At 44.9% G+C, this 26,680-nt stretch overlaps 1 protein-coding gene across 1 annotated transcript; it reads right to left on the reverse strand.

Moving 5' to 3' along the window:
- Positions 1-1,042: 1,042 nt before the first annotated feature.
- LOC124029025 (hormone receptor 4-like) lies at positions 1,043-26,471 on the reverse strand. The gene is made up of 8 exons (XM_046340892.1): positions 26,316-26,471; positions 21,511-21,982; positions 21,181-21,311; positions 15,991-16,237; positions 14,524-14,664; positions 10,720-10,761; positions 2,727-2,770; positions 1,043-1,103 (listed from the first exon to the last, which is right to left on the reverse strand). Coding segments are annotated over exons 1-8 (1,140 nt in total). The 5' UTR covers positions 26,318-26,471.
- Between the last annotated feature and the right edge of the window lie 209 nt (positions 26,472-26,680).

Genomic DNA, 26,680 nt, shown 5'->3' on the forward strand with positions numbered 1-26,680 from the left:
GGTTGATAGTACTCTGAGGTAGGGTTAGGGTTGATAGTACTCTGAGGTAGGGGTTGATAGTACTCTGAGGTAGGGTTAGGGTTGATAGTACTCTCTGAGAGGTAGGGTTAGGGTTAGGGTTGATAGTACTCTGAGGTAGGGTTAGGGTTAGGGTTGATAGTACTCTGAGGTAGTAGGGTTGAGGTAGGGTTAGGATTTATAGTACTCTGAGATAGGGTTAGGGTTGTATATTTCATTGCTAAGTAAAGGTATAGCTCATTCTTAAGACATTGAATGAATCCACACTCCTTTGATGGCCATTTTGGGTACAGCGAAGGATTAATGTGTGTCATAGTCTAAATAAAGTGATAGTAGACTTATACTCCCTATGCTCTTCTTTCAAGTCAGCCTGAAACCGTTTCAACACTTGTCTGACCCCAGGCCTCCTGCACGCCACAAGCATTACTCTTGCTTCAGGCAAGTGTGGTTTAACCCAACCAGCTCCATTTACATTTGCTATAGCACAGGAGCTCACTGCCCAGCCAGAGGAGCAGGGCGTCTCTAGTCTCACCAGGAGCTCACTGCCCAGCCAGAGGAGCAGGACATCTGACCATGAGCTCACTGCCCAGCCAGAGGAGCAGGACGTCTCTAGTCTCACCAGGAGCTCACTGCCCAGCCAGAAGAGCAGGACATCTTTAATCTCACCAGGAGCTCACTGCCCAGCCAGAGGAGCAGGACATCTGACCAGGAGCTCACTGCCCAGCCAGAGGGGCAGGACGTCTTTAATCTCACCAGGAGCTCACTGCCCAGCCAGAGGAGCAGGACATCTCTCGTCTCACCAGGAGATCACTGCCCAGCCAGAGGAGCAGGACATCTCTAGTCTCACCAGGAACTCACTGCCCAGCCAGAGGAGCAGGACATCTGACCAGGAGCTCACTGCCCAGCAAGAGGAGCAGGACCTCTCTAGTCTCACCGGGAGCTCACTGCCCAGCCAGAGGAGCAGGACGTCTCTAGTCTCACCAGGAGCTCACTGCCCAGCCAGAGGAGCATGACATCTCTAGTCTCACCAGGAGCTCACTGCCCAGCCAGAGGAGCAGGACATCTCTAGTCTCACCAGGAGCTCACTGCCCAGCCAGAGGAGCAGGACATCTGACCAGGAGCTCACTGGCCAGCCAGTGGAGCAGGATGTCTCTACTCTAACCAGGAGCTCACTGCCCAGCCAGAGGAGCAGGACATCTCTAGTCTCACCAGGAGCTCACTGCCCAGCCAGAGGAGCAGGACATCTCTAGTCTCACCAGGAGCTCACTGCCCAGCCAGAACAGCAGGTCATCTCTAGTCTCACCAGGATGTCTAACAGACTAGACCACATATCAACACAGACTATCCTCTAAACAGTGATCTCTTCCATCTGCTTTAATATAATATCTTCCTGTCCCTCTGATTTAGGCCAGATAAATGTGACACCGGAAAACTTTAAACTTTATTAGCAGTGTCTTCCACCAACGCAGACAGATGCTTTGTGTCGAGGGTGTTTGGGTTACCATTAGTTACGATGATGTCATTGACTCTGATGATGAGTTCCATCATGTTCACATTTTATGAAAGGGGCTATTATCCTCACGCAATGTTTCCTCTTACAAGTGTATGTGTGTGTGTGTGAGTGAGTGTGTGTGCCTGCGTGCATGTTTATGTATGTGTGTGTGTGTGTCCTCTGACAGATGGGAAACAGAGAGGCAATAAAACACCAGCTCACCTGATGACTTCATCTCTTCAGGCCCTCAGACTCCTAGTTAATGCTCTCCCTCAACATTCTCTGTCTTAAGGCCCTCAGACTCCGAGCTAATTCCTCTCTCTCTCACCATTCTCTGTCTTAAGGCCCTTAAATTCCTCTCTCTTCACCATTCTCTAGCTAATTCCCCTCTCTCTCCCCATTCTCTGTCTTAAGGCCCTTAGACTCCTAGCTAATTTCTCTCTCTCTCCATTCTCTGTCTTAAGGCCCTTAGACTCCTAGCTAATTCCCTCTCTCTCACCATTCTCTGTCTTAAGGCCCTTAGACTCCTAGTTAATTCCTCTCTCTCTCACCATTTTATATCTTAAGGCCCTTAGACTCCTAGCTAATTCCTCTCTCCCTCACCATTATCTGTCTTAAGGCCCTTAAGGCCCTCAGACTCCTAGCTAATTCCTCTCTCTCTCACCATTCTCTGTCTTAAGGCCCTAAGACTCCTAGCTAATGCTGTCCCTCACCATGCTATCTCTATCTCACCATGAGGAGCGTACCTGTTGCACCGGCTATACGAGTGTTAGAGTGTATCTATCTAACCACACGGCTGCTATAGGATCAGATGTCTAATGTATTCCACCACACGGCTGCTATAGGATCAGATAACTAATCTGTCTCAGCGCGAGGCTCCTCTGTAAGCATGTCGCCCATCTATCTTACCAACAGCCACCAAAGAAAACACACTTGGTTTGACTTAGTACACATAAATCATCACTGACAAAGAGAGAGAGAGAGAGAGAGAGAGAGAGAGAGAGAGAGAGAGAGAGAGAGAGAGAGAGAGAGAGAGAGAGAGAGAGAGAGAGAGAGAGAGAGACAGTGACAAAGAGAGAGAGAGACAGTGACAAAGAGAGACACAGAGAGACACAGAGAGACACACAGAGAGAGAGAGAGAGAGAGAGAGAGAGAGAGAGAGAGAGAGAGAGAGAGAGAGAGAGAGAGAGAGAGAGAGAGAGAGATGTTCACTCACCTTTTCTGCAGAGAGCGGTTCAGAGACTCAGTCCTCTCGTTGATCTGAGGAGGGGAACAAGGACACCGGGTTTGTATTGGGAGATAATATATCTGAAGCTACCTAGAATAACAGCTAACAACTTCAATCTACAGTAGCCCTACATTATCAATCTACGGTAACCTTACATTATTAATCTACAGTAGCCCTACCTTTTAATCTACAGTAGCCCTACATTATCAATCTACAGTAACCTTACATTATCAATCTACAGTAGCCCTACCTTATCAATCTACAGTAGCCCTACATTATCAATCTACAGTAGCCTTACATTATCAATCTACAGTAGCCCTACGTTATTTATCAACAGTAGCTCTACATTATCGATCTACAGTAACCCTACATTATCGATCTACGGTAACCTTACATTATCAATACAAAGTATTTCTACCCATCCAAAGAATTCCTTCTCGTTAAAGCATTTGTGGTTTATACTGTCATGACCTGATAAAGGTGTATAGTACTGTCATGACCTGGTAAAGGTACTGTCATGACCTGGTAAAGGTACTGTCATGACCTGGTAAAGGTACTGTCATGACCTGGTAAAGGTGTATATTACTGTCATGACCTGGTAAAGGTACTGTCATGACCTGATAAAGGTGTATATTACTGTCATGACCTGGTAAAGGTGTATAATACTGTCATGACCTGGTAAAGGTGTATAGTACTGTCATGACCTGGTAAAGGTACTGTCATGACCTGATAAAGGTGTATAATACTGTCATGACCTGGTAAAGGTGTATAATACTGTCATGACCTGGTAAAGGTGTATAGTACTGTCATGACCTGGTAAAGGTACTGTCATGACCTGGTAAAGGTGTATAATACTGTCATGACCTGGTAAAGGTGTATAGTACTGTCATGACCTGTTAAAGGTACTGTCATGACCTGATAAAGGTGTATAATACTGTCATGACCTGGTAAAGGTGTATAATACTGTCATGACCTGGTAAAGGTGTATAGTACTGTCATGACCTGGTAAAGGTGTATACTACTGTCATGACCTGTTAAAGGTACTGTCATGACCTGATAAAGGTGTATAATACTGTCATGACCTGGTAAAGGTACTGTCATGACCTGGTAAAGGTGTATAATACTGTCATGACCTGGTAAAGGTGTATAATACTGTCATGACCTGGTAAAGGTACTGTCATGACCTGGTAAAGGTGTATAATACTGTCATGACCTGGTAAAGGTGTATAATACTGTCATGACCTGGTAAAGGTACTGTCATGACCTGGTAAAGGTGTATAGTACTGTCATGACCTGGTAAAGGTACTGTCATGACCTGATAAAGGTGTATAGTACTGTCATGACCTGGTAAAGGTGTATAATACTGTCATGACCTGGTAAAGGTGTATAGTACTGTCATGACCTGGTAAAGGTGTATAGTACTGTCATGACCTGGTAAAGGTACTGTCATGACCTGGTAAAGGTGTATAGTACTGTCATGACCTGGTAAAGGTGTATAGTACTGTCATGACCTGGTAAAGGTGTATAATACTGTCATGACCTGGTAAAGGTGTATAATACTGTCATGACCTGGTAAAGGTGTATAGTACTGTCATGACCTGATAAAGGTGTATAGTACTGTCATGACCTGGTAAAGGTGTATAATACTGTCATGACCTGGTAAAGGTGTATAATACTGTCATGACCTGATAAAGGTGTATAATACTGTCATGACCTGGTAAAGGTACTGTCATGACCTGGTAAAGGTGTATAGTACTGTCATGACCTGGTAAAGGTACTGTCATGACCTGGTAAAGGTGTATAATACTGTCATGACCTGGTAAAGGTGTATAGTACTGTCATGACCTGGTAAAGGTGTATAGTACTGTCATGACCTGGTAAAGGTACTGTCATGACCTGGTAAAGGTGTATAATACTGTCATGACCTGGTAAAGGTGTATAGTACTGTCATGACCTGGTAAAGGTACTGTCATGACCTGGTAAAGGTGTATAGTACTGTCATGACCTGGTAAAGGTGTATAATACTGTCATGACCTGGTAAAGGTGTATAGTACTGTCATGACCTGGTAAAGGTACTGTCATGACCTGGTAAAGGTGTATGATACTGTCATGACCTGGTAAAGGTGTATAATACTGTCATGACCTGGTAAAGGTGTATAGTACTGTCATGACCTGGTAAAGGTGTATGATACTGTCATGACCTGGTAAAGGTGTATAATACTGTCATGACCTGGTAAAGGTGTATAGTACTGTCATGACCTGGTAAAGGTACTGTCATGACCTGGTAAAGGTACTGTCATGACCTGGTAAAGGTGTATAATACTGTCATGACCTGGTAAAGGTGTATAATACTGTCATGACCTGGTAAAGGTGTATAGTACTGTCATGACCTGGTAAAGGTGTATAATACTGTCATGACCTGGTAAAGGTACTGTCATGACCTGGTAAAGGTGTATAGTACTGTCATGACCTGGTAAAGGTACTGTCATGACCTGGTAAAGGTGTATAATACTGTCATGACCTGGTAAAGGTACTGTCATGACCTGGTAAAGGTACTGTCATGACCTGGTAAAGGTGTATAATACTGTCATGACCTGGTAAAGGTACTGTCATGACCTGGTAAAGGTGTATAGTACTGTCATGACCTGGTAAAGGTGTATAGTACTGTCATGACCTGGTAAAGGTGTATAATACTGTCATGACCTGGTAAAGGTGTATAATACTGTCATGACCTGGTAAAGGTGTATAGTACTGTCATGACCTGGTAAAGGTGTATAGTACTGTCATGACCTGGTAAAGGTACTGTCATGACCTGGTAAAGGTGTATAATACTGTCATGACCTGGTAAAGGTGTATAATACTGTCATGACCTGGTAAAGGTGTATAGTACTGTCATGACCTGGTAAAGGTGTATACTACTGTCATGACCTGGTAAAGGTACTGTCATGACCTGATAAAGGTGTATAATACTGTCATGACCTGGTAAAGGTGTATAGTACTGTCATGACCTGGTAAAGGTACTGTCATGACCTGGTAAAGGTACTGTCATGACCTGGTAAAGGTACTGTCATGACCTGGTAAAGGTGTATAGTACTGTCATGACCTGGTAAAGGTGTATAATACTGTCATGACCTGGTAAAGGTGTATGATACTGTCATGACCTGGTAAAGGTGTATAGTACTGTCATGACCTGGTAAAGGTGTATGATACTGTCATGACCTGGTAAAGGTGTATAATACTGTCATGACCTGGTAAAGGTGTATAGTACTGTCATGACCTGGTAAAGGTACTGTCATGACCTGGTAAAGGTGTATGATACTGTCATGACCTGGTAAAGGTGTATAATACTGTCATGACCTGGTAAAGGTGTATAGTACTGTCATGACCTGGTAAAGGTGTATAGTACTGTCATGACCTGGTAAAGGTACTGTCATGACCTGGTAAAGGTGTATAATACTGTCATGACCTGGTAAAGGTACTGTCATGACCTGGTAAAGGTACTGTCATGACCTGGTAAAGGTGTATAATACTGTCATGACCTGGTAAAGGTACTGTCATGACCTGGTAAAGGTGTATAGTACTGTCATGACCTGGTAAAGGTGTATAATACTGTCATGACCTGGTAAAGGTGTATAATACTGTCATGACCTGGTAAAGGTGTATAGTACTGTCATGACCTGGTAAAGGTACTGTCATGACCTGGTAAAGGTGTATAGTACTGTCATGACCTGGTAAAGGTACTGTCATGACCTGGTAAAGGTGTATAATACTGTCATGACCTGGTAAAGGTACTGTCATGACCTGGTAAAGGTACTGTCATGACCTGGTAAAGGTGTATAATACTGTCATGACCTGGTAAAGGTACTGTCATGACCTGGTAAAGGTACTGTCATGACCTGGTAAAGGTGTATAGTACTGTCATGACCTGGTAAAGGTGTATAATACTGTCATGACCTGGTTAAGGTGTATAGTACTGTCATGACCTGGTAAAGGTGTATAGTACTGTCATGACCTGGTAAAGGTGTATAATACTGTCATGACCTGGTAAAGGTGTATAGTACTGTCATGACCTGGTAAAGGTGTATACTACTGTCATGACCTGGTAAAGGTGTATAATACTGTCATGACCTGATAAAGGTGTATAATACTGTCATGACCTGGTAAAGGTGTATACTACTGTCATGACCTGGTAAAGGTACTGTCATGACCTGATAAAGGTGTATAATACTGTCATGACCTGGTAAAGGTGTATAATACTGTCATGACCTGGTAAAGGTGTATAATACTGTCATGACCTGGTAAAGGTGTATAGTACTGTCATGACCTGGTAAAGGTGTATAATACTGTCATGACCTGGTAAAGGTGTATATTACTGTCATGACCTGGTAAAGGTGTATAGTACTGTCATGACCTGGTAAAGGTACTGTCATGACCTGGTAAAGGTGTATAGTACTGTCATGACCTGGTAAAGGTACTGTCATGACCTGGTAAAGGTGTATAGTACTGTCATGACCTGGTAAAGGTACTGTCATGACCTGGTAAAGGTACTGTCATGACCTGGTAAAGGTGTATACTACTGTCATGACCTGGTAAAGGTGTATAGTACTGTCATGACCTGGTAAAGGTGTATAGTACTGTCATGACCTGGTAAAGGTGTATAGTACTGTCATGACCTGTTAAAGGTACTGTCATGACCTGGTAAAGGTGTATAGTACTGTCATGACCTGGTAAAGGTGTATAGTACTGTCATGACCTGGTAAAGGTGTATAGTACTGTCATGACCTGGTAAAGGTGTATAATACTGTCATGACCTGGTAAAGGTACTGTCATGACCTGGTAAAGGTACTGTCATGACCTGGTAAAGGTGTATAGTAATGTCATGACCTGGTAAAGGTGTATAGTACTGTCATGACCTGGTAAAGGTGTATAATACTGTCATGACCTGGTAAAGGTGTATAGTACTGTCATGACCTGGTAAAGGTACTGTCATGACCTGGTAAAGGTGTATAATACTGTCATGACCTGGTAAAGGTGTATAATACTGTCATGACCTGGTAAAGGTGTATAATACTGTCATGACCTGGTAAAGGTGTATAGTACTGTCATGACCTGGTAAAGGTGTATAGTACTGTCATGACCTGGTAAAGGTGTATAATACTGTCATGACCTGGTAAAGGTACTGTCATGACCTGGTAAAGGTACTGTCATGACCTGGTAAAGGTACTGTCATGACCTGGTAAAGGTACTGTCATGACCTGGTAAAGGTGTATAATACTGTCATGACCTGGTAAAGGTGTATAATACTGTCATGACCTGGTAAAGGTGTATAATACTGTCATGACCTGGTAAAGGTGTATAATACTGTCATGACCTGGTAAAGGTGTATAATACTGTCATGACCTGGTAAAGGTGTATAATACTGTCATGACCTGGTAAAGGTGTATAATACTGTCATGACCTGGTAAAGGTGTATAATACTGTCATGACCTGGTAAAGGTGTATAGTACTGTCATGACCTGGTAAAGGTACTGTCATGACCTGGTAAAGGTACTGTCATGACCTGGTAAAGGTGTATAATACTGTCATGACCTGGTAAAGGTGTATAATACTGTCATGACCTGGTAAAGGTACTGTCATGACCTGGTAAAGGTACTGTCATGACCTGGTAAAGGTGTATAATACTGTCATGACCTGGTAAAGGTGTATAGTACTGTCATGACCTGGTAAAGGTACTGTCATGACCTGGTAAAGGTACTGTCATGACCTGGTAAAGGTACTGTCATGACCTGGTAAAGGTACTGTCATGACCTGGTAAAGGTGTATACTACTGTCATGACCTGGTAAAGGTGTATAGTACTGTCATGACCTGGTAAAGGTGTATAGTACTGTCATGACATGGTAAAGGTGTATGTCAGGGCCACACAGTAAGTTGAAAGGAACAATCTTCCCCTTGAAGTTGTCAATATATTACCCATCAGCATGGCTGATAATATGGACACCTTCATGTTGATGATGTAGAAACAATGGCTCAGAAGGTCTTTGGAGGGAAGGTGAAACAGGAACGCTTGGTCGCGGATCTGTTTGGGTTGTCTTGCCAACCCATATGGTCATTGATGCATGACAGTGTCTATATTTGGCAAGACAGCACCAACAGATCTGGGACCAGGCTAGAAACAAGAGCTGAGTTTGTATGAAGCGCAGAACGACATTAATAAAAAGACAGACAGCTGACAAGTGGTGTCACGTTACGACCACACGGAACACAACAGAACGGAACCTTTGTGTCACAGTTATCCCCGTGGTGACCTTTAACCTGGAATGACCCTCGCATGGGGTCAACGTTCCAGAACCTTTAATCCACATAAAAAGAATCATTCTGTGTTCTGTTATATTATGTTTCCCCCTTCAGATTCAGAATCACTTTTGTGTTACATTTGAGCTAAAAATCAAACCAGATCTCTGTTGTAATGCATCGTATACAACAACAAATATCATGCTGATGATTCCTTGAGATTTATTAGAAATATTTCCTTTCGTTTTAGTTATAAAAGCAAACAGGGAACAGAATCTAACAGGGGGGGTTAGAATCTAACACGGGGAGGCAGAATCTAACACGGGAGGCAGAATCTAACACGGGAGGCGGGGGAACAGAATCTAACACGGGGGGCAGAATCTAACACGGGGGGCAGAATCTAACACGGGGCGGGGGGGAACAGAATCTAACATGGGGAGGCAGAATCTAACACGGGGAGGCAGAATCTAACACGGGGAGGCAGAATCTAACACGGGGGGAACAGAATCTAACACGGGGAGGCAGACGGGGGGCAGAATCTAACACGGGGCGGGGGGGAACAGAATCTAACACGGGGGGCAGAATCTAACACGGGGAGGCAGAATCTAACACGGGGGGAGGCAGAATCTAACACGGGGGGGACGGGGGGCAGAATCTAACACGGGAGGCAGAATCTAACACGGGGAGGCAGAATCTAACACGGGGAACAGAATCTAACACGGGGGGGCAGAATCTAACACGGGGAGGCAGAATCTAACACGGGGAGGCAGAATCTAACACGGGAGGCAGAATCTAACAGCAGAATCTAACACGGGGGGAACAGAATCTAACACGGGGGGCAGAATCTAACACGGGGGGCAGAATCTAACACGGGGCGGGGGGGAACAGAATCTAACACGGGGGGGCAGAATCTAACACGGGGAGGCAGAATCTAACACGGGAGGCAGAATCTAACACGGGGGGCAGAATCTAACAGGGGAGGCAGAATCTAACACGGGGAGGCAGAATCTAACACGGGGAGGCAGAATCTAACACGGGGAGGCAGAATCTAACATGGGGGGAACAGAATCTAACACGGGAGGCAGAATCTAACACGGGGAGGCAGAATCTAACACGGGGAGGCAGAATCTAACACGGGGGCAGGGGGAGGCAGAATCTAACACGGGGAGGCAGGGGAGGCAGAATCTAACACGGGGAGGCAGAATTTAACACGGGGGGGGCAGAATCTAACACGGGGGGACAGATTCTAACACGGGGGGCAAGAATCTAACACGGGGGCAAGAATCTAACACGGGGGGGCAGAATCTAACACGGGGGGACAGAATCTAACACGGGGAGGCAGAATCTAACACGGGGGGGCAGAATCTAACACGGGGCGGGGGGAGCAGAATCTAACACGGGGCGGGGGGGACAGAATCTAACACGGGGGGGGGAGGCAGAATCTAACACGGGGGGGGGAGGCAGAATCTAACACGGGGCGGGGGAGGCAGAATCTAACACGGGGGGGCAGATTCTAACACGGGGGCAAGAATCTAACACGGGGGGGGACAGAATCTAACACGGGGGGGGGACAGAATCTAACACGGGGGGGACAGAATCTAAAACAACAACAGAATAGTTTTGATTTGGATGAAATGTTGTGAAATACGTTTGTCCTCTGGAACCCTGGGTCAGCAAGGTGAAACTCACCGTGCAGGTATTCTCAGACGTCATCCTCTCCTCAGTGTCATTCTGGAAGGACACACATCACAGGGAAGCACATTGATGACAGGGAAGACACAAGCCAACTGCTGCAGACAGTTTCTTTTCAGATGACTTTTACCCTGCTAACGGCGTGCCAAGAAACAGGATAATATGTACGGTCATTCATCTGATAGACACGTACAGTAGGAGGAACACTTTTCCACGGTCCAAATGGTTTATTTTCCTAATAGTTGGCTAATAATCTTTGTGTTTTGTCTGATTGATTTTAGAGGAAAATATATTTGTTTGTAATAAAAATGTCATTGAATCTTTATTAAACGAGGCAAGTCAGTTAAGAATAAATTGTTATTTACAATGACGGCCTCCACCGGCCAAACCCAAACTTGGACGACGCTGGGCCAATTGTGCGCCGCCCTGTGGGACTCCCAATCACGGCTGGTTGTGATGCAGCCTGGAATCAAACCAGGGTCTGTAGTGACGCCTCAAGCACTGAGATGCAGTGTTTTAGACCGCAGCTCCACTCCTACTTGTAATAGGAGTATTACTAGTGTTTTACTGGTTTAACAGAAGCACAGAAAACATTGGATTGAGTGTGTCACTTCATTGGTTATGACTCAACAGTTGGCACATTAGCAAGGCTTCTATTGAGCAATGCAAGGATGTGCAAGGATGTGTTACATCCTATTTAGCTGTGAGCCAGAAAAGAAAGTCGGGTGCTTTCCCATGAAGACATGAATTAACCCACGAAGACATGAATTAACCCATGAAGACAGAATTAACATGTGGTCCTGAAGACATGAATTAACCCTCAGTTGGTAAACCATGAAGACATGAATTAACCTTGAAGACATGAATTAAACCATGAAGACATGAATTAACCCATGAAGACATGAATTAACCCATGAAGACATGAATTAACCCATGACGACATGAATTATGAAGACATGAATTAACCCATGAAGACATGAAAACCCATCATGAATTAAACCATGAAGACATGAATTAAACCATAGAAGACATGAAGACATGAATTAACCCATGAAGACATGAATTAACCCATGAAGACATGAATTAACCATGAAGACATGAATTAACCCATGAAGACATGAATTAACCCATGAAGACATGAATTAAACCATGAAGACATGAATTAAACCATGAAGACATGAATTAACCCATGAAGACATGAATTAACCTATGACGGTCCGTGAATTGTTGTAGTGTTTAAGGAAAGCTGACCACATGCAGCTACACACAGAGCACAACACAACATCTATGGAACAACACAACACAACATCTATGGAACAACTCAACACAACATCTATGGAACAACACAACACAACATCTATGGAACAACACAACACAACACAACATCTATGGAACAACACAACGTTGGTGTCCCCAATGGAACCCTATCTGGCACCCTATGGGTCCTGGTCAACGGTAGTGTACTATAAAGGGAATAGGGTTCCATTTGGAAGGTACACAAAGGCTCTGTTCCAGTATCCATAGTAACATAGTTCTTAGAATAAAGCAGAGTATTGGGGGCGGGGATTCTAAGAGGTAGACTAGTGTGGACGTTAGAACACAGCCTAAAACTCTCAGCCTAAAACTCTCAGCCTAAAACTCTCAGCCTAAAACTCTCTAAATGCTTTCAACACAGGAAGCGTGAAAAGCATTTCTTCACACTTATTAAAAAAACATCAAGGTGAAGAAATAAAGGATGATGTGTCAACATGACATGCAAGAGGTGGAGAGGTGGTGTGATGACACATAGTGAGAAAAGAAAATGTACAGAAGTGATCCTGTAGTCAACACTGTCTTTTGTGTTTCTACGATAAGATTGAGAAAACAAACTGTTTTTGCTCATCAAAGAGTTGATTTTGAAAGTATTTTATATTTAGTAGTTAGTAAAAAAAGGTGTTTTCAGGTTTGTTTCAAATCTGTCACGGTTCATTTCTGTCTGAGAAGTTGTGTTGAAAACATTTCAGAAAACATTTTCTGAAAACAAATGAACCAAGTCACAAAACGGAACCCAAAGGAAGCCAGTGTGAATAGTCATACGGACATCAGACTCTAAGTAGAGACTCATGTTACCTGTCATACAACCACAGACCATACAGGACTCTCACTTCACATCACAGAGCCAACACAGTTATATCCATCCACACACTGCAATGACATCAGACTCTAAGTAGAGACTCATGTTACCTGTCATACAACCACAGACCATACAGGACTCTCACTTCACATCACAGAGCCAACACAGTTATATCCATCCACACACTGCAATGACATCAGACAGTCGGCAGACTCATGTTACCTGTCATACAACCACAGACCATACAGGACTCTCAAATCACAGAGCCAACACAGTTATATCCATCCACACACTGCACACACAGAGCAACTCTGGGTAGGATGTAGGATGGCATGAAGCATGGGAACAGAACACAGTGGTAGACATGCTACACCAAGCACTGTGTAACACTGTGTGAGTCGGCATGGCAGACATGCTACACCAAGCACTGTGTAACACTGTGTGAGTCGGCATGGCAGACATGCTACACCAAGCACTGTGTAACACTGTGTGAGTCGGCATGGCAGACATGCTACACCAAGCACTGTGTAACACTGTGTGAGTCGGCATGGCAGACATGCTACACCAAGCACTGTGTAACACTGTGTGAGTCGGCATGGCAGACATGCTACACCAAGCACTGTGTAACACTGTGTGAGTCGGCATGGCAGACATGCTACACAAACATGCTGTGGCAGACATGCTAATACATGTGTAACACTGTTTCGGCATGGCAGACATGCAAGCATAACACTGTGTGAGTCGGCAGAGACATACACCAAGCACTGTGTAACACTGTTTGGTTCTGGCAGACATGCTACACCAAGCACTGTGTAACACTGTGGGCATGTGGTTAGGTGATAGGTGGTTAGGTAACACTGTTAGGCATAAAAAGACATAGGTGCACTGTTAGGTGATAGGTGGTTAGGTGTTAGGTGATAGGTGGTTACTGGTGAGTCGGCATGGCAGAATGACAAGGTGATGTGTATGGTGGTCAATTATATGGGACATCAGGTGGTTAGGTGATAGGTGGTTAGGTGATAGGTGGTTAGGTGATAGGTGGTTAGGTGAGTCGGATAGGTGGTTAGGTGATAGGTGGTTAGGTTACACTAGGTGGTTAGGTGATAAGCACTGGTTAGGTGATAGGTGGTTAGGTGATAGGTGACATGTTACACCAAGCACTGTTATAGGTGGTTAGGTGATAAGTGGTTAGGTGATAGGTGGTTAGGTGATAGGTGGTTAGGTGATAAGTGGTTAGGTGATAGGTGGTTAGGTGATAGGTGGTTAGGTGATAGGTGGTTAGGTTATAGGTGGTTAGACATGTGATAAGTGGTTAGGTGATAGGTGGTTAGGTGATAGGTGGTTAGGTGATAGGTGGTTAGCACTGTGAACAGGTGGTTAGGTGATAGGTGATAGGTGGTTAGGTGATAGGCGACATGACAAGGTGATGTGTATGGTGGTCAATTATATGGGACATCAGTAGTAACTTGAAGTTATGTGATTGATTGATTGATTGATACAACTGGGACATCAGTAGTATAGGTGAAGTTATGTGATTGATAGATTGATAGATAGATAGATAGATAGATAGATAGATAGATAGATAGATAGATAGATAGATAGATAGATAGATAGATAGATATTGATAGATAGATAGATATGTGATTGATTGATTGATTGTTTGATAGATACCGGGGCATCAGTAGTACCTTGAAGGTGGGGCTCATGGGACTGAAGGGGCTGAAGGACTCGTCTCCCTCAATGCTGGAAATACTGAGGTTCTTCATCCTTCTCTCTGAAGCCGCCATCCTCCTACTCTCTATCCCGTCTTTCACCCTCTTCTTCTCCTCCTAGACAGAGCAGACGGACAAACTACATTAGAACAACACGCCCCTCTTCTTCTCCTCCTGTAGACAGAGAAACTACATTAGAACACACCCCTCTTCCTCTCCTCCTGTAGACAGAGAAACTACATTAGAACACACCCCTCTTCCTCTCCTCCTGTAGACAGAGAAACTACATTAGAACACACCCCTCTTCCTCTCCTCCTGCAGACGGAGAAACTACATTAGAACACACCCCTCTTCCTCTCCTCCTGTAGACAGAGAAACTACATTAGAACACACCCCTCTTCCTCTCCTCATGTAGACAGAGAAATTACATTAGAACAACACACCCCTCTTCCTCTCCTCCTGTAGACGGAGAAACTACATTAGAACACACCCCTCTTCCTCTCCTCCTGCAGACAGATAAATTACATTAGAACACACCCCTCTTCCTCTCCTCCTGTGGAGACGGAGAAACTACATTAGAACACACCCCTCTTCCTCTCCTCCTGTAGACAGAGAAACTACATTAGAACACACCCCTCTTCCTCTCCTCCTGTAGACATAGAAACTACATTAGAACAACACACCCCTCTTCTTCTCCTCCTGTAGACAGAGAAACTACATCAGAACACACCCCTCTTCCTCTCCTCCTGCAGACAGAGGAACTACATTAGAACACAGCCCTCTTCCTCTCCTCCTGTAGACAGAGAAACTACATTAGAACAACACACCCCTCTTCCTCTCCTCCTGTAGACAGAGAAACTACATTAGAACACACCCCTCTTCCTCTCCTCCTGTAGACAGAGAAACTACATTAGACCACACCCCTCTTCTTCTCCTCCTGCCTCTTTCAGCCACCAATTGTGCAGGTTCTCCCACTTAAAAAGATGAGAGAGGCCTGTCATTTTCATCATAGGTAAACTTCAACTATGACAGACAAAAAGAGAAGAGAAAAATCCAGAAAATCACATTGTAGGATTTTTAATGAATTTAATTGCAAATTATGGTGGAAAATATGATGAAAATTACAGGCCTCTCTCATCTTTTTAAGTGGGAGAACTTGCACAATTGGTGGCTGACTAAATCATTTTTTGCCCCACTGTACATGAGCCTGAACTGACCTCTGTTGTGCATTATAATGCATTATAAAGCACATGTCAGAGCTCACAAGGTGTTAGAAAAGTGCTAACAATGCATTATGAAGAGGGTGTTCATAGGAAGTGTTACCAACATGCAGAGACATGCATATACACACACACAGATAGTGTACATACCAGTCTCAGAGTAGGAGTGCTGGTCTAGGATCTGACCCCCCTGTTCATTCATTATAACGGACCCAGGTCTCACCTCCTCCTGCTCCTGTCTGTGCTGCTCCTCTTTCTCTCTCTGGTGCTCCTCCTCCTCCCTGGCTCTGCGTTTCTCCTCTCTCCTGCGGTTCAACTCCTCCATCTCCTCCTGGTCCTCCTGCTGTCTCTGTCTCAGCTGTTCCAGGGTGCCCTGTCCCTGGCCTGGTGTCTTCTCTGTCTCCAGCTGCCCCCCGGGAACCTCTCCATCCACCTCCTCCTGTCTCTGCCCTCCCAAGCTGCCACTACGACTGGAGAGGAGAGGAGAGGAGAGGAGAGGAGGAGAGGAGAGAGAGAGGAGAGGAGAGGAGAGGAGAGGAGAGGAGAGGAGAGGAGAGGACAGGAGAGGAGAGGAGAGGAGAGGAGGAGAGGAGAGGAGAGGAGAGGAGGAGAGGAGAGGAGAGGAGAGGAGAGGAGAGGAGAGGAGAGGAGAGGAGAGGAGAGGAGAGGAGAGGAGAGGAGAGGAGAGGAGAGGAGAGGAGAGGAGAGGAGAGGATGAAAGTAAAGTCCATAGTTAGAGGACAGGTTGGAGGAAGCTGCTCCGTCTCTCACTATGATCAAACTGCATTATAAATGTAACACCTTCTAATATCTCCACTGCTGTAGTTATGAACTACTTTGGACAGTTCTCATCTTATCAATCCACAAGATTCCCTCAGTTTGCTTTGAAATGTTTACCTGTCTCCTTCAGTGACAAACAAGGAAGAAGTACGTATCTCGTCCATCTCTTTCGGTGTCTCATCCATGTCTTTTGGTGTCTCATCCATGTCTTTTGGTGTCTCATCCATGTCTTTCGGTGTCTCATCCATGTCTTTTGGTGTCTCGTCCAAGACTATCTGTGTCTCATCCATGTCTTTGGTGGTCCAAGACTATCTCATCCATCTCTTTCTGTGTCTCATCCATGTCTTTCGGTGTCTCATCCATCTCTTTCGGTGTCTCATCCATCTCTTTCTGTGTCTCATCCATCTCTTTCTGTGTCTCCTCCATGACTATCTGTGTCTCAGTCATGACTATCTGTGTCTCAGCCATCTCTATCTGTGTCTCTAGCTGTGTCTCAGCCATGTCTTCCTGTGTCTCATCCAAGACTATCTGTGTCTCAGTCATGACTATCTGTGTCTCAGTCATGTCTATCTGTGTCTCAGCCATGTCTTCCTGTGTCTCATCCAAGACTATCTGTGTCTAAATCCATGTTGAGCCCATACAGGAAGGTGTCATCCATCTCTTTTGTGTTCCTCCATGACTAGGATCTGTGTCTCAGCCATCTCTATCTGTGTCTCAGCCATCTCTATCTTGTCTCTAGCTGTGTCTCAGCCATGTCTTCCTGTGTCTCATCCAAGAATCTGTGTCTCATCGATTTGACTTCTGTGTCTCAGCCATGTCTATCTGTTAACAATTTCTAGCTTGTTCAACCCCGAATAGTAGCTCACTCTTAAGGCTTGGTTAAATTAAGGAAGGATGTTGAGCCCATACAGGAAGTGATGAGAGTCACTGATCTTGAAAACTGCCTCTTTTGAAGATTCCATCTGAAGCAGGAAGATAGATGAAACCAGAAGTTATTAACTATAAATAAAGAAACTCAGACAGCTACAGTTTTAATTCTGATCCCTGTTAAATTGAGATTTGGAAATTAAAATAGTTTATTTGAGGTCTGAAAAGGTGTCTGAAGTTTGTCATTTCCCTTGAACAATTTCAGACAAATTGATTTATCCTGTTATAATGATGTATCAACCTCTTCAAAAATGTCCATTAATAATAATCCAGACAAATTCACATTTCCTGTTGCTAGTGGATTACTTTTTCCTATTCCTGTTAGAAAACTGGCTCAAATGAAGATCCTCCATCTTATAGCAGGAAGATAATACTGAAACAAATGAAACTATAAATAAAGAAAGTGCACTACCAGCTTCAGTCTTTGAGTTCTATTCCCTTTAAATTGAATTTGGACATTAAAATAGTGGGATCTATTCCCAGTAGTGAATCGGTGTCCAAAATGGCACCCTATTCCCTTGATAGTGCACTACTTTAGGCCAGACATATAACTCTATTCCCTTTATAGTGCACTATTTTAGGCCAGCCAAATGGCACCCTATTCCCGTTATAGTGGACTACTTTAGACCAACCAAATGGCACCCTATTCCTGTTATAGTGCACTACTTTAGACCAGACAAATGGCACCCTATTCCCGTTATAGTGCACTACCTTTAGACCAGACAAATAGAACACTATTCCTCTTATAGGGCACTACTTTAATACCAGACAAATAGAACACTATCCCCTTTATAGGGCACTACTTTAGACCAACAAATGGCACACTATTCCTTTATAGGGCACTACTTTAGACCAGACAAATAGAACACTATTCCCTTTATAGGGCACTACTTTAGACCAGACAAATAGAACACTATTCCCTTTATAGGGCACTACTTTAGACCAGACAAATAGAACACTATTCCCTTTATAGGGCACTACTTTAGACCAGACAAATAGAACACTATTCCCTTTATAGGGCACTACTTTAGACCAGACAAATAGAACACTATCCCCTTTATAGGGCACTACTTTAGACCAGACAAATAGAACACTATTCCCTTTATAGGGCACTACTTTAGACCAGACAAATAGAACACTATTCACTTTATAGGGCATTACTTTAGACCAGACAAATAGAACACTATTCCCTTTATAGTGCACTACATTAGGCCAGCCAAATGGCACCCTATTCCTGTTATAGTGCACTACCTTAGGCCAGCCAAATGGCACCCTATTCCCGTTATAGTGCACTACTTTCGGCCAGCCAAATGGCACCCTATTCCTGTTATAGTGCACTACCTTAGACCAACCAAATGGCACCCTATTCCCGTTATAGTGCACTACTTTCGGCCAGCCAAATGGCACCCTATTCCCGTTATTGTGCACTACTTCAGGCCAGCCAAATGGCACCCTATTCCTCTTATAGTGCACTACTTTATACCAGACAAATGGCACCCTATTCCCTATATAATGCACTACTTTAGACCAGCCAAATGGCACCCTATTCCCTTGATAGTGCACTACTTTTGACCAGAGAAATGGCACCCTATTCCCATATAGTGCACTACTTTAGACCAGCTAAATGTTACCCCTTTCCCATTATAGTGCACTACTTTAGGCCAGCCAAATGGCACCCTATTCCCTTGATAGTGCACTACTTTAGACCAGCCAAATGGCACCCCATTCCCGTTATTGTGCACTACTTTAGACCAGCCAAATGGCACCCTATTCCGGTTATCGTGCACAACTTTAGGCCAGCCAAATGGCACCCTAATCCCTTTATAGTGCACTAGTTTAGACCGGACAAATAGAACGCTATTCCCTTTATAGGGCACTACTTTAGACCAGACAAATAGAACACTATCCTCTTTATAGGGCACTACTTTAGACCAGACAAATAGAACACTATTCCCTTTATAGGGCACTACTTTAGACCAGACAAATAGAACACTATCCCCTTTATAGGGCACTACTTTAGACCAGACAAATAGAACACTATTCCCTTTATAGGGCACTACTTTAGACCGGACAATTAGAACACTTCCCTTTATAGGGCACTACTTTAGACCAGACATATAGAACACTATTCCCTTTATAGGGCACTACTTTAGGCCAGACAAATATAACACTATCCCCTTTATAGTGCACTACTTTAGGCCAGCCAAATGGCACCCTATTCCTGTTATAGTGCACTACCTTAGGCCAGCCAAATGGCACCCTATTCCCGTTATAGTGCACTACTTTCGGCCAGCCAAATGGCACCCTATTCCTGTTATAGTGCACTACTTTATACCAGACAAATGGCATCCTATTCCCTTGATAGTGCACTACTTTTGACCAGAGAAATGGCACCCTATTCCCATATAGTGCACTACTTTAGACCAGCTAAATGTTACCCCTTTCCCATTATAGTGCACTACTTTAGGCCAGCCAAATGGCACCCTATTCCCTTTATAGTGCACTACTTTAGACCAGCCAAATGGCACCCTATTCCGGTTATCGTGCACTACTTTAGGCCAGCCAAATGGCACCCTAATCCCTTTATAGTGCACTACTTTAGACCAGCTAAATGTTACCCCTTTCCCATTATAGTGCACTACTTTAGGCCAGCCAAATGGCACCCTATTCCCTTGATAGTGCACTACTTTAGACCAGCCAAATGGCACCCCATTCCCGTTATAGTGCACTACTTTAGACCAGCCAAATGGCACCCTATTCCGGTTATCGTGCACTACTTTAGGCCAGCCAAATGGCACCCTAATCCCTTTATAGTGCACTAGTTTAGACCGGACAAATAGAACGCTATTCCCTTTATAGGGCACTACTTTAGACCAGACAAATAGAACACTATCCCCTTTATAGGGCACTACTTTAGACCAGACAAATAGAACACTATTCCCTTTATAGGGCACTACTTTAGACCAGACAAATAGAACACTATCCCCTTTATAGGGCACTACTTTAGACCAGACAAATAGAACACTATTCCCTTTATAGGGCACTACTTTAGACCGGACAATTAGAACACTTCCCTTTATAGGGCACTACTTTAGACCAGACATATAGAACACTATTCCCTTTATAGGGCACTACTTTAGGCCAGACAAATAGAACACTATCCCCTTTATAGTGCACTACTTTAGGCCAGCCAAATGGCACCCTATTCCTGTTATAGTGCACTACCTTAGGCCAGCCAAATGGCACCCTATTCCCGTTATAGTGCACTACTTTCGGCCAGCCAAATGGCACCCTATTCCTGTTATAGTGCACTACTTTATACCAGACAAATGGCATCCTATTCCCTTGATAGTGCACTACTTTTGACCAGAGAAATGGCACCCTATTCCCATATAGTGCACTACTTTAGACCAGCTAAATGTTACCCCTTTCCCATTATAGTGCACTACTTTAGGCCAGCCAAATGGCACCCTATTCCCTTTATAGTGCACTACTTTAGACCAGACAAATGGCACCCTATTCCTGTTATAGTGCACTACTTTAGATCAGACAAATGGCACCCTAATCCCTATATAGTGCACTACTTTAGACCAGACAAATGGAACCCTATTCCCTTTATAGTGCACTACTTTAGGCCAGATGAGGCTCTATTTAAGGATTCGAGCGCCATTTTGGAAACACATATGGACTATTTCAGGTGTGTTACCTTGGAGACAGTTTCCCTGCAACCAGGTATGAGGTCACTTCCGCTCCAGCTGCTTCCCCGTTGCTGTTGACGTGTCTCATGACCTTAGAGGTGTAGGAGATCTTCAGCTCAGATTTCTTCTTCTCCACGACCTAAAAACAAAACAGAGCATTCAGAAGAACACTTTATAGTCCAATTTGACTTTTGCCATCAAACGTCATTGGCGGTCAAGTTTGGCATCACAACACCAAACATCAGCTTTCCCCTCTTTGCCCTGCCGTGAATAAAGACGACACTGTGACTTGAGTGATGATTGGATACAGCACTGGATATACACAATCGTAACTCTACCTTGTCATCTGTTACTCTTCTTGAAGTGTCTTGTGTCTTGTTGCTGGCTCTTCGTTCCCACTCTACCTCCTTCTCCTCCCTCTCCTCAGGCCCAGGTCCAGGACGTGTCTTCAAGCAGGGCCTGATTGGGGAGGCTCTGTTTAGCGTGAGCAGCTGGGGCTGCTGCTGCTGCTGGGGGTGATGCTGCTGGGGCTGATTCTGCTGCTGCTGGGGGTGATGCTGCTGGGGCTGATTCTGCTGCTGCTGGGGGTGATGCTGCTGGGGCTGATTCTGCTGCTGCTGGGGGTGATGCTGCTGGGGTTGATGCTGCTGGGGTTGATTCTGCTGCTGCTGGGGCTGATGGTCCTCCGAGGACTCCTGTTCCTCCAGGTGGCGCTGTCTGCGTTTCTCCAACCTCTGGGTCCAGTCACTGAAGCCCTCGTCCTCCTCCAGAGCCAACTGGCAGCCACTAGCCTTCAGCTCACTCTCACACCTGAAGAGACAGGTGAAATTGTTAATAACAAGTCAAACCTAAAGGTGATCCAGTCATTTCTAACTGTTCATTACTGTTCAACAGGGGGCACCGGTACAGAGTCAATGTGGAGGCTATATACAGGGGGCACCGGTACAGAGTCAATGTGGAGACTATATACAGGGTATTATGGTACAGAGTCAATGTGGAGACTATATACAGGGGGCACCGGTACAGAGTCAATGTGGAGGCTATATACAGGGGGCACCGGTACAGAGTCAATGTGGAGACTATATACAGGGTATTATGGTACAGAGTCAATGTGGAGACTATATACAGGGGGCACCGGTACAGAGTCAATGTGGAGACTATATACAGGGGGCACCGGTACAGAGTCAATGTGGAGACTATATACAGGGGGCACCGGTACAGAGTCAATGTGGAGGCTATATACAGGGGGCACCAGTACAGAGTCAATGTGGAGACTATATACAGGGGGCACCAGTACAGAGTCAATGTGGAGACTATATACAGGGGGCACCAGTACAGAGTCAATGTGGAGACTATATACAGGGGGCACCGGTACAGAGTCAATGTGGAGGCTATATACAGGGGCACCGGTACAGAGTCAATGTGGAGACTATATACAGGGGGCACCGGTACAGAGTCAATGTGGAGACTATATACAGGGGGCACCTGGGGACAGAGTCAATGTGGAGGCTATATACAGGGGGCACCGGTACAGAGTCAATGTGGAGACTATATACAGGGGGCACCGGTACAGAGTCAATGTGGAGACTATATACAGGGGGCACCGGTACAGAGTCAATGTGGAGGCTATATACAGGGGGCACCTAAAGGTGATCCAGAGTCAATGTGGAGGCTATATACAGGGGGCACCGGTACAGAGTCAATGTGGAGGCTATATACAGGGGGCACCGGTACAGAGTCAATGTGGAGGCTATATACAGGGGGCACCGGTACAGAGTCAATGTGGAGGCTATATACAGGGGGCACCGGTACAGAGTCAATGTGGAGACTATATACAGGGGGCACCGGTACAGAGTCAATGTGGAGACTATATACAGGGGGCACCGGTACAGAGTCAATGTGGAGACTATATACAGGGGGCACCGGTACAGAGTCAATGTGGAGACTATATACAGGGGGTACCGGTACAGAGTCAATGTGGAGACTATATACAGGGGGTACCGGTACAGAGTCAATGTGGAGACTATATACAGGGGGTACCGGTACAGAGTCAATGTGGAGACTATATACAGGGGTACCGGTACAGAGTCAATGTGGAGACTATATACAGGGGGCACCGGTACAGAGTCAATGTGGAGGCTATATACAGGGGGTACCGGTACAGAGTCAATGTGGAGGCTATATACAGGGGGCACCGGTACAGAGTCAATGTGGAGACTATATACAGGGGGTACCGGTACAAAGTCAATGTCAATGTGCAGGGGAACCGGTGTCGAGGTAAATGAGGTAACATGTACATGTAGGTAGAGTTATTAAAGTGACTATGCATAGATAATAACAGAGAGTAGCAGCAGCGTTCTGGGGGGGACAATGCAAATAGTCTGGGTAGCCATTTGATTAGCTGTTCAGGAGTCTTATTGCTTGGGGGTAGAAGCTGTTTAGATGCCTCTTGGACATAGACTTGGCACTCTGGTAGCCCTTGCCAAGCGGTAGCACAGAGAACAGTCTTATAGCTAGGGTGGCTGGAGTCTTTGACCATTTTTAGGGCCATCCTCTGACACTGCCTGGTATAGAGGTCCTGGATGGCAGGAAGCTTAGCCCCAGTGATGTACTGGGCCGTAGACACTACCCTCTGTAGTGCCTTGAGGCCGAGCAGTTGCCATACCAGGCAGTGATGCAACTCGTCAGAATGCTCTCAATGGTGCAGCTGTAGAACCTTTTGAGGATCTGAGGACCCATGCCAAATCTTTTAGTCTCCCGAAGGGGAATAGGTTTTGTCGTACCCTCTTCACAATTGTCTTGGTGTGCTTGGACCATGTTAGTTTGTTGGTAATGTGGAAGCCAAGGAATTTAAAGCTCTCAACCTGCTCCACTACAGCCCCGTCGATGACAATTGTCTTCCCTCTGGTTGCACATTTTTACATGCTGATAGAAATGAGGTAAAACTGATTTAAGTTTCCCTGCATTAAAGTCCCGGGCCACTAGGAGCCTGGCCTCTGGATGAGCGTTTTCCTGTTTGCTTCCGTTTAGCCCAGCAGATGACAGGTGTTAGCCAGACCCCAGGGCCTTTGGCTCAGCGTCATGGCAACGGGACACACATGGTACTGTGGCCATGGAAACATACACAAAAACTGAACGACCGACCTCGCTGCCAACGGAACGGACGCCACTGCTGCATCCTGTTTCCTCTGAGTGAGCTGTGGACTGTGTCCCAAATGGCACCCATTTCCCTAAATAGTGCACTACTTTAGACCAGAGCCCTATTCACCATATAGTGCACTACTTTTCACCAGAGCCCTATGTAGTAGTGCACTACTTTAGACCAGAGCCCGATGTAGTCGTGCACTACTTTTCACCAGAGCCCTATGTAGTAGTGCACTACACAGGGGATAGGGTGCCCTTTGGGACGAAGGCATGCTCTCTTCCTGTAGCTCCGGCCTTCTGTCATTTCTCGTTTCTCATTGTTGCAACAAAGCTAAAATAAATATAGTTTAGGTTGATTTATTAATGTGCTGCATAGAAGTGCATTAAAACATTAACAAGTAGCATAATAACAGTTATTCTACCTGGAACCAAAAACTGTTTCCACCTGGAAATAAAAAGGGTTCCGCCTGGAACCAAAAAGGGTTCCGCCTGGAACTAAAAAGGGTTCCGCCTGGAACCAAAAAGGGTTCCACCTGGAACTAAAAATGGTTCCACCTGGAACTAAAATGGGTTTTACCTGGAACTAAAATGGGTTCTACCTGGAACTAAAAAAGAGTTCCACCTGGAACTATAAAGGGTTCCACCTGGAATCAAAGATGTTTCTTTAACTAGATTTTTCTTAACTAGAAATGTAGCAACCTTGCAAATACTCGTAATGAGTCCGTCATCAAAAATATGTTTGAGTCACCAATAGGGTTGAGTCACCAGTAGGTTTGAGTAACCAGTAGGTTTGAGTCACCAATAGGTTTGAGTCACCAGTAGGTTTGAGTCACCAGTAGGTTTAAGTCACCAGTAGGTTTGAGTCACCAATAGGTTTGAGTCACCAATAGGTTTGAGTAACCAGTAGGTTTGAGTCACCAGTAGGTTTGAGTCACCAGTAGGTTTGAGTCACCAATATGTTTAAGTCACCAGTATATTTGAGTCACCAATAGGTTTGAGTCACCAATAGGTTTGAGTCACCAGTAGGTTTCAGTCACCAGTAGGTTTGAGTCACCAGTAGGTTTCAGTCACCAGTAGGTTTGAGTCACCAATATATTTGAGTAACCAATAGGTTTGAGTCACCAATAGGTTTGAGTCACCAATAGGTTTGAGTCACAAGTAGGTTTGAGTCACCAATAGGGTTGAGTCACCAATAGGTTTGAGTCACCAGTAGGTTTGATCACCAGTAGGTTTGAGGCACCAGTAGGTTTGAGACACCAGTAGGTTTGAGGCACCAATAGGTTTGAGTCACCAATAGGTTTGAGTCATCAATAGGTTTGAGTCACCAATAGGTTTGAGTCACCAATAGGTTTGAGTCAATATGTTTGGTGACTCAAACCTACTGGTGACTCAAACCCATTGAAACTAATCAGCACCATTGAGACATCAATCAGATGACCTACAGTCTAATCAGCACCATTGAGACATCAGTCAGATTACCTACAGTTTAATCAGCACCATTGAGACATCAGTCAGATTGACTAATCAGCACCATTGAGACATCAGTCAGATTCTAGTCTAATCAGCACCATTGAGACATCACGATTTCTAATCAGCAATTAACCTTAATCTAACCAGGCAAGTCAGTTAAGAACAAATTCTTATTTACAAAGACAGCCTACCCGGCCAAACCCTAATCCGGATGAAGCTGGAGCAATTGTGCCCCGTCATATGGGACTCCCAATCACGGCCGGGTTGTGATACAGCCCAGGATCGAACCAGGGCGTCCGTAGTGACGCCTCTAGCACTGAGATGCAGTGCCTTAGACCGTTGCGCCACTACAGTAAGCAGTTCACATCATGCGTCACAAACAGCTGCTACAGACGACAACAAGACTGGTGTGGGACGTCTCGTCTTACACCCTGGTGCAGTCTACGATAACCAGAGCAGTGTGTTCTATTGTAGGATTCTACAGCAGGAAAGTGTTGGCTGTTAGCCTCCATTCAGCTTGGTGACTTACATTGGATATATCTCCGGGAGCCCATTGTCCGATGTGGGGCTGGTGGTGCTGGCTGGACCAGTGTGGGTGTGTGGGTCCTGGTCTCCTGTCTCTCCCTGGCCCTTCGTCTCCGTTCCCGCTCTATCTCCTCAGCATCCTCAATACTGCGCTGGGCCGTCACCCTGGAACACAGAGGCAGCGAAAGAGAATATACAAATAAAATTCATATTTTCATGTGTGGACCAATTATTATTATTTTTTGCTTAAGGACAGAGTAAGAAACACACAGGAAGTCTACAAACACATTCCCTCCTACTGGTGAGGTACAAGTGAGAGGAACAAAGTGAAAACCAGGGGATATATAAAAATGTTTAACTAGGCAAGTA

This window comes from Oncorhynchus gorbuscha, unplaced genomic scaffold, assembly GCF_021184085.1.
Source record: "Oncorhynchus gorbuscha isolate QuinsamMale2020 ecotype Even-year unplaced genomic scaffold, OgorEven_v1.0 Un_scaffold_5265, whole genome shotgun sequence".
Classification (NCBI taxonomy): Eukaryota; Metazoa; Chordata; class Actinopteri; order Salmoniformes; family Salmonidae; genus Oncorhynchus; species Oncorhynchus gorbuscha.

Coding starts and splice junctions, on each gene's coding strand:
- LOC124029025 (XM_046340892.1), bottom strand. Junction 21,312..21,510: donor GAAGAGTAACAGATGACAAG/GTAGAGTTACGA, acceptor TTTTGTTTTTAG/GTCGTGGAGAAGAAGAAATC. Junction 1,104..2,726: donor AACCGCTCTCTGCAGAAAAG/GTGAGTGAACAT, acceptor CTGGCTGGGCAG/TGAGCTCCTGGTGAGACTAG.